This window comes from Peromyscus maniculatus, chromosome 11 (assembly GCF_049852395.1).
Source record: "Peromyscus maniculatus bairdii isolate BWxNUB_F1_BW_parent chromosome 11, HU_Pman_BW_mat_3.1, whole genome shotgun sequence".
Taxonomy (NCBI): Eukaryota; Metazoa; Chordata; class Mammalia; order Rodentia; family Cricetidae; genus Peromyscus; species Peromyscus maniculatus.
The window spans coordinates 73,402,426-73,416,780 of NC_134862.1; the positions used below are offsets into that span (position 1 = coordinate 73,402,426).

At 38.0% G+C, this 14,355-nt stretch overlaps 1 protein-coding gene across 5 annotated transcripts in view; it reads left to right on the forward strand.

The window, feature by feature from the left end:
- Nme7 (NME/NM23 family member 7) overlaps positions 1-14,355 on the forward strand; it is a 153,824-nt gene that overhangs the window by 38,443 nt on the left and 101,026 nt on the right. For all 5 annotated transcript variants that reach the window (XM_076547889.1, XM_076547890.1, XM_076547887.1 and 2 more), the window contains 4 exons: positions 3,312-3,422; positions 5,855-5,905; positions 7,840-8,047; positions 11,161-11,266. In XM_076547889.1, coding sequence (XP_076404004.1) covers positions 3,312-3,422; positions 5,855-5,905; positions 7,840-8,047; positions 11,161-11,266 — 476 coding nt within the window. The remainder of the gene's footprint in view (positions 1-3,311; positions 3,423-5,854; positions 5,906-7,839; positions 8,048-11,160; positions 11,267-14,355) is intronic.

Sequence of the window (14,355 nt, forward strand, 5' to 3'; positions counted from 1 at the left end):
GTCACAGTCTACCGCAGCTGCAAAACCATATGCTCATCTATTTTCTGAACATTTCCACCTGGATTTTCCACAGGTTCTTAAAAATGCACAAATTCAAGATGGAGTTCTCTTTACTGAGTAACCTGGTTTCTCAGCATTCACACAGTCACAGACGTGCACAGTTCAGAGTTTCCTGAATCCCACCTTCATTGTAACCCCATATCTCGATAGGGGTCACGTTATCAACTTACCTTCCCCAGCAACTTCCTTATTTATCCTTTTCATCATTGCATCTTTCGTCATCTTTTTGTGATTTTTTCAGTTATTTCCCCTCTGAATTATTGTTTCAAAACCCATAGCACCAGAATCTGAAGTATCTCTAGGTTTGTGGGTCTTTAGCTCTTCTTTGGTATTTTCTGCTTCTTCCTGATATTGATGCACCCCCCACCTGTCTCTCGTATTATCTTTATGTTGTTATTATTATGTGTGTATGTGTGTGAGTACTGCATAAATGTGTATGATAGGTGTGTGCTGTGTGTTTATGCTGAATTACTTGAGGGACAGAATAAAGTTTTTTTAAATTTTTTTTATTGGCCATTCAGTTCTTTATTAGACCATCAGGTGTTTTAGACAGACAAAGCATCACAGCTTCACAGAGTTAAACAAGTGCAACATAAACAAAAGTAACACACCTTGAAATAATATTCTACAACAGAGAAAGAACAAAAGAAAAAAATCCTGCATTGTTACAGAGTTTTACACAATGTTGAATGTTTTCTATACAGAATAAAGTTTCTTTGCTCCTGGGGAGGAGCCATTGCTTCTGTCTGTTTCCTAGAGGGATGGGTGATTATCCAAGTTCAAATATTTAAGTTCTAGGGCTGGTGAGATGGCTCAGTGGGTAAAGATGACAGCTGCTAAGTCTCACGACCTGAGTTTGATTCCTGGGACCCATATGGTAGAAGGAAAGAACGGAGCCTCTCAGATTGTCCTCTGGTCTCCATATGTACACCATGATGTGTGCACCACCACCCCCACCACCACCCCCCCCCCCCCCCCCCCCCCCGCCGCCCCACACGCACACACACAATTTAAAAGTGTAATTAAACATTCTTTTTTAGTTCTGAATCTATGTGATGTGAACATGTGCCTTCTGGCTTACCCTGAAGTAGTAGAATTTGGTCCCAAATTATTTTAGGAATGATCATCTGCTATAGTCTATTTCCTCCTCTCCTGCAGTGCAGATTAAAGTTCAGATGGCCAGAGGCCATGCCGGCAAGTCAAAAGCAGCTTTGATTCTCACCTGTCCTGAGACTCCATATTTTAGACTTTCTTAATAGTTATTTACTATCTAGTCAACTCATTTCTGCCTTAAAAGTTATTTTAAAGGTGCTTGGAATGGTAGTACATGTCTGTAATTCTAGCACTCAGGAAGCTTACACAGGGTTGAAATGCAAAGTTATAGCAAGATTCCTTCCTTGCTTCCTCTCTCCCTACCTCCCTCCTTCCCTCCCTTGCTTCCTTCCAATAAGTACAATGCATGTTTTAAGAAAAGTTTTCAGCCAGGCAGTGGTGGCACATGCCTTTAATCCCAGCACTCAGGAGGCAGAGGCAGGCGAATCTCTGTGAGTTTGAGGCCAGCCTGGTCTACAGAGTGAGTTCCAGGACAGCCAGGGCTACACAGAGAAACTCTGTCTTGGAAAAAAAAAAAGTTTTCAGTAGAAGGATTTCTCTGAAAAACTTTGCTGTTGTTACCAGTTAAAATCCTTCACAGAGTGTGTTTTTCTCCAAATCACAGGTTGCCAGGGAGACTGTTTTCCTTTATCCATGAAGTGAGCACATACTTTATGCTTGCAAAAAGAACATAAGAGAAATCACAAATTGGTTGTTGTTTAAAATGGATTGCTATATATTTAGAGCAAGCATGAATACATTTGGAAACACTTTCATAGGTGAGCATGTTTATTCCTGTAGGTCCACTGCGTTCAGAGAGGCCTAGCACAGAACGGACACACCCCTTCCACAGTGTCCACACGGCGTTATCTAGGATCTTGTTCTATGGCAGGCTGCTGCTTGTCTTCTCACAGACAAGTTGGCTGCAGTTTTGCATAGAGCATGCTGCCCATGAAGGACGTTCTGTATGGCTCTGGGAGGATTGTTGTTTTTCAGATATCTGTATCCTGTCTGCCTTGGTGAAGGCTGGCCAATCTGTTTTCTCCCTGTCCATTGAGAAGGCTAATTTATCATAATGTTTTCTCTTAAAACTGCCACCTACTGAATATAATAAGTGCTTGTTTTGGTGCTAGCAAGGAAATGGCTGGAGGAGCTTGGTGGACTGAGTGCAGGGCTCTGGTGGAAGCTTTTGGAAGAAAAAGCATGATTCATGTTTAGAGGCTACCGTGGCATTTGATATTCACATGTGCTGTTGGGTCAGAGGGCATGTGCGTCTTTGTGTTTTGACCTTGCTGTGCATAGAGACCCAGTAGAAGAATTTATAGTTAATTTGGAGTCAGCGCTGACCTGAAAGCATGGCATGCAGAAGTTGAAGTGGTTAGAGAAGACTAAAGTTCTAGTCTATTGAATGCAGTTTCTTGGGGATTAGTTCCCTATATAAAAATATCCTATAGTATATAGATATTTTAAATACCTGCATTTCTAATTTGGGTATTTAAAAAAAAAAAACATACATTTTAGGGATGATGAGATAGCTCAGCAGTTAAAGGTTTTGCTATCGAGCCAGAGGACTGAGTTGTATCCCTGAGACCCACGCAGCAGAAGAGAGCTGACTCTTACAAGTTGCCCCTGGTCTCCATGCCCAGGCCATGGAAGGCTCATTCCCACACACGTAAACACACACGTGAAAAATAAATAAACGTAATAAAATTTTTAAAAATAAAAATATCAATTTTAGTGTTCCTTCCTGCCCATTTTCTTCTCTTTTCCACCACTTCCTCTTATTTATTTTATTTTATTTTTTATAGCTAGTTTTGCTATATATTGTTGGCTGGCCTGGAACTCTATATAGAACAGGCTAGCCTCAAACTCACAATAGAGATCTACCTCCTCTACCTCCTGGGTGCTAGAATTAAAGGGTGTGCCACCACTTGTCTCTTGATTTTTAAAGATAAGATTTAGCTGATTTTGACTTCTTTGGGAAAGTAGTGATCTTACTTTATATAAGTTTTTAAGTGATATCTTTAATACACTTCCCTATATTTTTAATTTGGATGGTAATGGTCTGATATAGTAGTTAAGAAAATTACTGCTTGGAATCATAAATAAAAACTGTAGGATTGTTTTTATTTTTAAATCCATTCTTCATTTCTTTACAGAACATTAGCCCTGATCAAACCAGATGCAATATCCAAAGCTGGAGAAATCATTGAAATGATAAACAAAAGTGGATTTACCGTCACCAAACTCCGAATGGTGATGCTTTCCAGGTAATGAATGGGCTGCCCATTTTCAGTTCTCTAATGTCATTGATCTTCCCCATCATTCTTTAAACAAACAACAGCAAAAGCAAAGAGCCCACAAAGCAAAACAAAAACCTTTCACTGAATGGCAAATATAGAGGACCATGATGAAGCAAGCAAGACGATAGAGAATCAGCTAGCTAAATAATGATCTAACTTGAAGCAACCAGAGCTTGGCAGATTACATAGCCCTCATTTAACCGTGTTGACGTCCATAGCTCTGTGCTTTGGTAACATCAATTCCTGACATAACTCTTCTATGTAAGAATAATGTACTTTATGAAAATAATAGAGGATGTGGCCATCCAATGATTTCTGTTGGTTCTGGTTCTTAAAGGGATGCATTTAGAAATGTTTATTTATATTTATCTTAACGTGTATGCCAATATACCTGTTTACTTCTCTATGTGAAAGTACTATGATTTAACCTAATTAGATACTTTTTAAAGTATTTGATGAAAATAAGACTTAGCCTAACAAGCCTTTTCTATTATGAAATGATTGGGATCCCAGGAGAAAGTTGTGTTTATCTTAGGAATGGTAACAAAGTATTCACAGTGCAGACAAAGAACAGAAATGTGACTCCCTTCTCTTCAGTTCCAGTGTCCTCGGGTTCAAGGCAGGACAGGAATAAATGAAGCATGTAGCGCATAGCAACATTTTGGTCAGTGATGGACTATGTATGATGGTGGTCTCATAAGATTCCGATGGAGAGGAGAATTTTTTGTGATGTTATAGCCCTTATTCCATGGTACACCTTTATCACTTGAGGTGATGTTGGTGTAAACAACAAATGGAGCTCCCCAGTGTATGAAAGTAGAGCAGAGTACGTAACACTTAATAACAAATCGCTTATGCTGCTGTGGACAGGTCCGGTCTTGCTCAGGTCCAGTGTAGGCAACGACAGCGGCTGTGAGTTCACAATTGCAGTGGCTGGGTCGTGCCCAACAGAGAACACTTGGCAGCCCTTCTCCCTGTCTTCCATCTCTTACATCTTTCCACCCTTTCTTCTGTGACATTCCCTGAGCCTTAGAGTGGATGGTGTAAGTATCTTGCTTAGGGCTGAGCACTCCACTGTCTCTTCTCTTGGTACCTTGATCATCCTAGAATCTTTGCGTTCATCACTGGTCACTGGAAAGAGGCTTATCTGAGTAAGGCTTTTGAGAGCAGCATTTGTCTGTGGGTAGAAACATAATTGCATAGAAGACAGTTTGTCACCTTGTCAATTTAGCTAAAAAACAACGGTAAGTTTCCCACGGTGCTCCAAAACCTCCCTAACTATGGATGATAAAAGATCTTAAAAGCATTGCATACAAAACTAATTCTCAAATCTAAAGATTGATTTTATTTTTTTGATGCTAGCAAACACTTGTAGTTTATTTGCTATTAAAAAGTAGTTGAGGGGCTGTAGAGATGGCTCATCAGTGAAGAGCACTGGATGCTCTTTCAGTGGACCCAGGTTCACTTCCCAGCACCCATATGGTGGCTCACAGCCATCTGTAACTCCAGTCCCAGGGGATCTGACAACCTCTTCTGGAGCACTAAGGGTTTTGCATGCATATGGTAAACAGACATAGAGGCTGAATTCTGTACATTTAAAATAAATTAACAGAAATTTAAACTGTTGGTTGATGTTTATATGTATTTGTTACATAGTATAAAGTCTTTTAAATCCAACAAGAAAGCTGTGCAGTTATAAGAAAGAAACCCGATTTTGGTAGGGCAAGAAAGCTTTTTAGACTTGTAAACTTACTGGAGTAGATTATTGTCTCTACAGATACTTTTAGTGGAAATGGAGATTTTAATATGTATAATTTATCAAGAAATTTTTAAAAATATAAGCATACAGATCTTTACTTTGAAGAGATCTTACTAATAACTAAGCAAAAACTAGTAAATTAAGAACTGCAGGGGCTTGGGATGTAGCTCAGCAGTAGAGTGCCCTGTAGCATGAGGGAGGCCCTAGGTTTATCCCCAGTAGATCACAAAAAATAAAATAAGCTGTAGCCAAAGTTCTCAAGCTTAAAATTAATTCTAGTGTTTGAATTAGAAGATGTGTCTTCATTTTTTTTAATATAGCTTGTTTAGACTTTAAATAACAAACATTCTTGTTGATCTGATATTTAACATCGTATTGAAAATACAGTGAGATGCTGATGGAATGGAGGACAGATGAAATGTAGCATTAATGAAAAAGTAAAAATATCTTCTTATTTTAATTTTATATCTCAGCATAGGTAGGACCCATGCTTGGAATATGCAATTTGGTGGGGACAAAAACTTGGTTAATTTATACACAGATCATATGCATGTGTGTTTTAATCTATTTGTTTTATTAATATAAGCTAAAATAACTATTTTCAGAAATATTAACTATTGTTATTTTGCTTATTTTATAGGAAAGAAGCAATGGACTTTCATGCAGACCACCACTCAAGGCCTTTTTATAAGTAGGTGCTTAGCTTGAGGACTAAAATTGTTTTTTTCTATGCATTTATTAGAAAGACTTCTTATATCCACCACTAAATACTTGAACCTTAATCAGAAACAAATGGATCACTTATTTAAGTTTTAAGAAACATCCTTTTATATTTCATTGAATTGAAAATGTGTTTGTAATTGTATTTTCTGCTGGGAATTTTGTTGTGCTTTTAAAGTCTTTGTTTTGGTATCTTGTACATACAAAGCAATAGTCACAGAACTGAATAATTTGATATTATTCTGTTCCTTTGAAAATTGATAATAGCTAATAATATTTGTTCGCATCTATTATAAATATTTTGGATGTAATTAAAGTGAATAATGTGCATAGCTATTGACAGAGGGTGTCTGTATTTCTAATAAAGGCAAATGAAATTTTAGCCAAGCTGCTGTAGTAGGCATTTTATTTGATAATCCTACATAGAATAACTTTAAAAATGACAAAAACTTTGTTTAATAAAATTACTGCAGTATAGCTCAGTCAGATATCATAAAATATTCTAAACTTTGTTAGAATTATCATATTTTTTTGGCAATTATTCTTTGTTTTAGGTTCTTTGTATGTCTTTATAACACTGAATCATAACTTCTAGTTTAATATCTTACATGCAGTTCATATGCAGAAAGTCTTAATGAATGAATGAACTGGTTGTCTGACATTAGGAAGACATACCAAGAGACCAGCTATAGTAACTGGAAGTCAGCTCGTGATCCATTTCCTCTCAGTAGCCCCCCACCCCCTCAGCTGTTATATGCCACCCTCATATTATAAAATTCTGAGGTAATCATATATTAGATTAAACATTTTTGAGGGTTGGATTTTATTTTATTGCATAAATCCTGATATGTAGTGCATGATAATTAAATGCTTATTTATTAAATAGGTAACTGCTTCCTCCCACTTTTCCTTTCTTCCTTCATACTTCCTTCTTTTTGTTTGGTTTGGTTTTGGCTGCTAAGGCCTGGCAGTATGTTTAAGGATGCCATGTCCTCTTCTCAGAGTGGGTATAGATACTTCTTTGTATGTGTTATTTCCTGGAAATGTTCCTCTAAGTGAACTGGAGTGATTAATGAAGGAGTGAGAAGATGATATATAAAGCAGTCATAAGGTAATAGGCATGCAGAGGCCTGTTCACTGACTTCCTTTCTCTGAGAAGGCCCTGTCTTCTCTCTATTTGCCTCTGCTTAAGAAAGTGAGGGACTGGGATGCCACTTATCTCAAGTTAAATTTGTCATTGCCGCCTTGTGTACATGAAGAAATGGAAAAATAAAATGAAATGTCAGTTTTCATTCCCAAGGAACTGGAACTAAGGCATAAACTTTTAATAAAACCTTGTGTGTATGGTTGATCATTTAGTGTATCATAATGCAGGGTAGTTTTCTCCTAATAAAGACTAGTTTTTGACATGCTTTTTCTTTATCACATTGATTTAGAGTTGTCACTCTCTGCATTTGAGATACACTACAAATTTAAGTAAGTTCTTAATTGTAAGTGTTACAAAATGCCATGCTCATTATTTTGTCATTGTAAAATTCTACCTGACTGCTGCAGTAAACCATATGAAAATAAGAGGGGGATCACCTTTGTCCTTCTTAGAGTAATGGGAAAAGCTTAGTTCAACAATATGCATTGTAAGTCGATGAAATCATCAGAATTCAACAAGTCACCTTGCAAACGGTAATGAGCCTGACATAACTTCTGTAATGATTTTGTAGCAGACTAGACTCATGGAATATTCATGAGGGTTTTGCACTGCCCATATATGCTTCACTGTGGCCAGAAACTGAGATCACAGCACTCTAGTCCCTGAAATTACTGATGTGTAAGTGTGTCTTCATTGTTAAAGCAGATGTCTAGATTGACAGAGTAGAGAAGTAATTCAAGCTCTTCCCTGTTTCCTAGCGAACTGATCCAGTTTATTACAAGTGGGCCTGTTATTGCCATGGAGATTTTAAGAGATGATGCAATATGTGAGTGGAAAAGATTGCTTGGACCTGCAAACTCTGGGCAGGCTCGTTCAGATGCCCCTGGAAGCATCAGAGCCCTCTTTGGGACAGATGGCATAAGAAATGCGGCTCACGGCTCTGATTCGTTTGCATCTGCTGCCAGAGTAAGTTGTTTGGAGAAATATTTTCCTTCTGTTTGGGAAATTGTTTAATGTAGTTGTTGTTTTTCACTCTTTGCTCTATGGGGGGCCACCACCCAGGTCCCAAATATATCACATAGAGTCTTATTCTTTCACTCTTTGCTCTTTGGGGGGCCACCACCCAGGTCCCAAATATATCACATAGGGTCTTATTCTTTCTTCTGAATGCCCAGACTTAACTTGGCTTGTTTCTAGCCAGCTTGTCATAACTTAAATTACCCTGTCTATCTCTTGCCTCTGGGCTTTTATCTTTCTCCATCCCGTATACCTTTCTTTACTTCTTACTCCATTGCTTGCTGTGTAGCTGGGTGGCTGGTCCCTGGAGTCCTCCTCCTTCTCCTTTCACTCCTCCTTGATTCTCTTCTCAAATTTCTCCTCCTATTTATTCTCTCTGCCTGCCAGCCCCGCCTATCCTTTCTCCTGCCTTGCTATTGGCCATTCAGCTCTTTATTTGACCAACCAGGTGTTTTAGACAGCCAACGTAACACAGCTTTGCACCATTAAACAAGTGTCCCACAGCATAAACAGATGTAACACATCTTCAACTGAGATTCCACAACAGTTTTATGTCAGAATAAAATATTTCTCCCACTGAAGACTAAGAGGATGTAAACAGCTGATGTAGTAGTGGTAAACAACTGTTGACTTTTTCTTAGGATCAGTAGTGGTTCAAAGCCACGCCTTTTTAACTTAGTCGTGTTGGTCACAGTCAAGTAGTTTTCTTCCAGTTTGACACTTGTTGCCCACTTCTCTGTAAAAGTGTAAGTTGCTGAACCTCGTGTTTGTGACTGAATTCAATTAAGAATACTAGTTTACAGATCTGTAGTAGATATTCCAAAAGAAGGCTTCATTTGAGTAGTCTGTTGGTCATTCAGACCAAGCACTGTTGTTAGCTAAGCAGGAGTCTAGGAGAAATACTAGAAATACCTGGACCATGCAGCGTGTGTGAAGATGCAAGAACTCTAGGTCTTGGACCAGCAAGATGGCTTAGTGGGTCAAGGCGCTTGTATCAACTCCCAGTGTCCTGAGTTTGTTACCTGCAGCCCACCCCCATGGTGGAAGGAGAGAATCTATTCCTGTAAGTTGTTCTTTGGCCTCTGGCCATGCACATGCACACTGCCTGGACACATAGGTAGACAGACAGACAGACAGATAGGTGTAATGAAAATTTCAAAGCAAAAAAGTTTCTTTCTTTAAATGAAAAAAAAATGAAATCTAGGTCTTAACAGAAAAAAAATTAAGAATTATCCTATGAATGGCTTTCGTAGAAGATTGGATTTGTGTATTCATAATAGCTAATTTGTAATAGTCCAAACCAGAGATATCACAAATGTCCAGCAGATGAACAAATGAACAAGCCATGGTGTAGCCATCCACAGCATATCATTTGTCAAAAAAGAAAGAAAGAAAGAGAAAGGATTACAGGGAATGGACCTCAAAAATTTTTTTGAGTGAAAGAAGCTAGAAAAATAACATGTAATATGAATCTACTTATAAAAAATTATAAAAATTGATTTATAGTGACAAAAAGCAGGATAGTAGCCAATAGTAATAGTAGGTAATTATTTTTAATGTCCTGCCAACAACTATATATACACAATATTTGAGTAAATTCTCTTCCTCCCTCTTGCTTATATTTTAAAAAAGTATTTACACATCAAGATAAAAGGGAGACTGTTAGAGAAGAGGACGGGGAGGGTAGAGGGAAGAGTAAGGGGGAAATGTGGGACTGGATATGAGCACAGTGTGGTTGGACTTCTACAAAAATATCCTATGAAGCCTATTATTCTATATAATTAATGTACACTAATAAAATATGAAAATTCATTAGTGTAGCTCTGATTTATTTTATGGTAAATTTGAGTCACGGTCTCACTATGGTAGCCATAGTTGACCTGAAACTTATTACACAGGCCAGGCAGACTTGTGTTAGCAAAGGACCTCCTGCCTCTGCCTCTGCCTCCTGAATGGTAGATTTGACCTTTTAAGTATAAATTCAGTGAAAAGAAAATACTAACTCTGCAGCAGGTTTTGTTTTAGGTGTTTTGGAAGCTACTAAGCTCTGCAAGTTGGTTCTTTTCTTTAAATCTATAATTTGGCGGATGACAAGTCACAGCTGTGAAGGATGCATGGTGCTGATTGGGAGCATCAGGAAAAGGTTTCTAGAGGTGATGGTATTTGGATAGTTCTTTGCTGGCAGATGTTTTGGAGTGTGGAACAGGAGTTCTTATGGGGAGTGTAGTGGAAAGAAAAGTGCTGAAAGCTTAGGGGCAACATGTGAGGGATGAAAAGAATTGATTAATGTGGACATCCTTGGGGTTTGTCGGATTGCTGACTTCTTGGTTTAATGAGCCATGGGCAAAGCAAATAACCATGGTGTGAATCAGGCCATAATATAGTGCTCATTTTGATTTGTAATAGAACTATTGTAAATTATTGCTAATTAACTGTAGTTCTCAGACTCCTAAACATTAATTTTTCTGTTTTTGTAATGATGTCCTTGTTTTGATTTTGTTTTACATATTTTATTTTTAAACTTAATATTAATCTGTATTTATGAACTATGTTTTGGAGAAAGTAAGAACTTCCTATTGGTTTTTTCCAATTCTCAGAATTTGTTGAAACCTTGTCACTTAAATAGAGGTCACACAGTGACGTGTTCACGTTGCTTCAGTCCTTTATGCATGCTCTTCTGATTGCTAAGTGCCGAAATGGAGCTAAGTTACGCAGTCTTTGCAAATTCACATTCAGGAGATTTGAAACATGGAGTTTATAACATGAAACTTTAATTGTATATCTCCAGAAATATTCTGTAAGTTTCAGATAAGAGATCATCTGTGTCAAAATCTCTTTTCTCAGCCGGGCAGTGGTGGCGCACGCCTTTAATCCCAGCACTCGGGAGGCAGAGCCAGGTGGATCTCTGTGAGTTCGAGGCCAGCCTGGGCTACCAAGTGAGTCCCAGGAAAGGTGCAAAGCTACACAGAGAAACCCTGTCTCGAAAAAAAAAAACCAAACAAACAAAAAAAAAAAGAAAAAGAAAAAAAAAAATCTCTTTTCTCATCTTTCTATGTCTTTAGGAAATGGAATTATTTTTCCCTTCAAGTGGAGGCCGTGGACCAGCAAACACTGCTAAATTTACCAACTGTACCTGTTGCATTATTAAGCCCCATGCCATCAGTGAAGGTAAGTGCCATGTTGTAGATGTTTTATTAATAGACTAGCTTATTTTGTTAATGTTTGTTTTCTTGCTGTGTTTTATATGATGGAATTAAAATATACTTTAATATTTCAGTGTTTTCTTTGAAGGCACATGAATCGAGGCAACATTTAAGGAGGAATCTGTCTAGGTTTCTGTCTTTACTTTGGTATCTGTGCATCCTTAGCTGTTCCTTTGGCTGTTGATCATGGCTGTGCTAACAGATCTTGCTTCCTTGTCTTCTAACCTTCCTTCTGACTGTCCAACCATATCAGCAGGGTCACTCACTTCACTTAACTAGCATGCCAAGTACATATTTGTTTACATTGTTTATGGGGCTGGAGAGATGGCTCAGCAGTCAAGTGCAACTGTTGTTTAATGCAATTAATCCACGGACTCTATTTAATGATCAAAGGAATTTTTTGGGGGATAAACTCACAACCACGGGAAATTTATCATAGGGTCCAGGAAAGTTAAGCTATGTCCCACACTGAACAGCTTGGTCCAAGATCTCAGCATCCAAAACCATGAGGTAGCCAAGAGAGGGAGCATATGTGCATCCCAGGTCTTTTTTTTTTTTTTTTTTTTTCCAAGACAGGGTTTTTCTGTGTAGCTTTGAGCCTTTCCTGGAACTTTGTAGACCAGGCTGGCCTCCAACTCACTCCACCTGCCTCTGCCTCCCAAGTGATGGGATTAAAGGCGTGCGCTACCACCACCCAGCGCATCTCAGGTCTTAAGGGTCCCCGGTGGCCATGCCCCAGGGGCAGGTGCCTTAAGGTCATAGGCAAGTGTAAAAGCTACAGCTGCCTCACTAGGGGCGGTGCTTCAGGGCATGGCTCAACCAGTTCTTACAGAGGACCTGGGTTTAGTTCCCAGCACCCACATGGTGACTTATAACCATCCTCAGCTCCTGGTCCAGGGGATCTCATGCCCTCTTCTGACTTTGAGGGCACCAGGCATGCATGTGTTACACATACCTATATGCAGGCAAAACTCTCATACACATAAAATAAATACTAAAAAAATTCAACTGTGATTATTACCCCCAGAGTACGCCTTTCTTGAGGAAGTTGAAGATACTCCCTCCCGTTCTCGATATCTGAAACAGATCTTTGATGGACATAAATACCCATATTTACACACACACACATACACAAGTGTATGTGCATGTGTACACTGAGAGTGTGCAAGTTCATTTCTTGCTTTTATCTGTTTCCTCCTGTGTTTGAGTCAGTTGTGTGCATCTCTATCAGCTACTCCAAGTTGTTTTGGAATTGAGATGTTTAATTTAAAAGATATTTCTTGAAAACTAGAATATACTGAGTAATATGCAGAATTGAGTGTAGTTTTTATGTTTTTGAGCATAGTAGAAAAACTTGAAAATTGAATATGCATATTTGTATATGAGACAATAAAAATTTACCTGAACCAGGCATAGTGTTTGCAATCCTAGCACTCAGAAGTCTGAGGCAGGACAATCATGTTTTTTAAGTCATCTAGAGCTACATGTTGAGTTTGAGAGCAGCCTGAACTATATAGCAAGACCTTATTGAAAAAAAAAAAAAAAACGCTTCCTAATACCAGACTTCTCGTTAACATTTTGATGTGTTTTTTTTTCTGCATTTGTGAGTGTGTGCATATATGATACATATATATGAGCATAATGTAGCTGAGATGTATGGCTATATTCTGTTGCTGTAATTTATTTTTTGAGAGCATTTGGGTCTTTCTTTGAGGCCTCAAGAATATTTTAATTATTGATTGAATATTTCATAATAATCCTATGTATGATATTTGGAATCTTGAGTTATTTCTAGTTTTTTATTAATAATAACTTATGCCTTCTCTTGTGGTCTTTTCCTTTTGTTGGTTTGCCTTGTCCAACTTCGATGAAATGTTTTTTGTTTTATTATTTTGTTGTTTTTTGTTATCTCTTATAAGCCTGTTCTTTTCTAATGAAAGGCATAAAGAGAGTGTATCTGGATAAGAGATGAGGTGGGAGGAACTGGGAGGAGTCAAGGGAGGAGAAACCATAATCAGAATATATTGTATGAGAAAAAAATCTATTTTCAATAAAAGGGACAAAATAAAGATTTTGAATAATCTTTCTACATAAATATTAGATGACATTTCTAATAATTTCCTCTGACTACTTTTTTGGAAGTCATATTATTGGTTGAAAGGATATGAACCTTAAAGATCTTGTGCATAGTTAATGCATCTTTAATTATTTAGAAACTGCTTCACTGGTCTTAGGAACATAATTGTGGGCCATTTCCATGCATGATGGGTAATAAACACATATGGTAGTTACCACTGTGCCATAATTATGGGGCATTTCCATACATGATGGGTAATAAACACATATGTTAGTTCCAACTCTGCCAGGTAGCAGACTGGTCAAGACCTTAGGCATCATCTCCTTGAATGGGCAGAGCAAGGATGTCGTGTAGATAGAGTTGTCATTCTTTTCCAGGTAAGCTAGCCGGAGTCCTGAGAAGTTGGATTGTTTTCCCTAATGTAGAGCAGGAAGCCCAGGATCCAGACTGTTTTGTTCTGGTTCTGTTTGTTTGTTTGAGACAGGGTTCCATTTCACCCAGGCTGGCCTGAAACTTACTCTGTAGCTGAGGATGACCTTGAATTCCTGATCCTCCTGTCTACTGATAGTGCTGGCCTTATGGGTATGTCTTCCAGTTTTCATGTTCTCAACATCAGCAAAAACACAAATATCACATGGTTAGTAAATTTTCACAGGAAATAATAGCAATGTAGATGGCCAACAGCCTCTGTGGTAATGATGAAATATAGTCTAAAGTAAAATTTATTACTGTATTCACATGCTCCCTATAAAGTGCTGGTTAATGCTGCACTTATTTTTCCTGCCCAGGCATATATATGTATATATATGAATATATGCAAATGTGCATATATATATACATGTATGTAATATAACACATATATATGCCCACGACTGTTTGTATGTATGTGTGATGTACATATATATGCAAGTATATGTACATACATGGTTTTTCTACCTTGGAATGGTAGTTATGAATTATAAATGCTAAAATTTTCT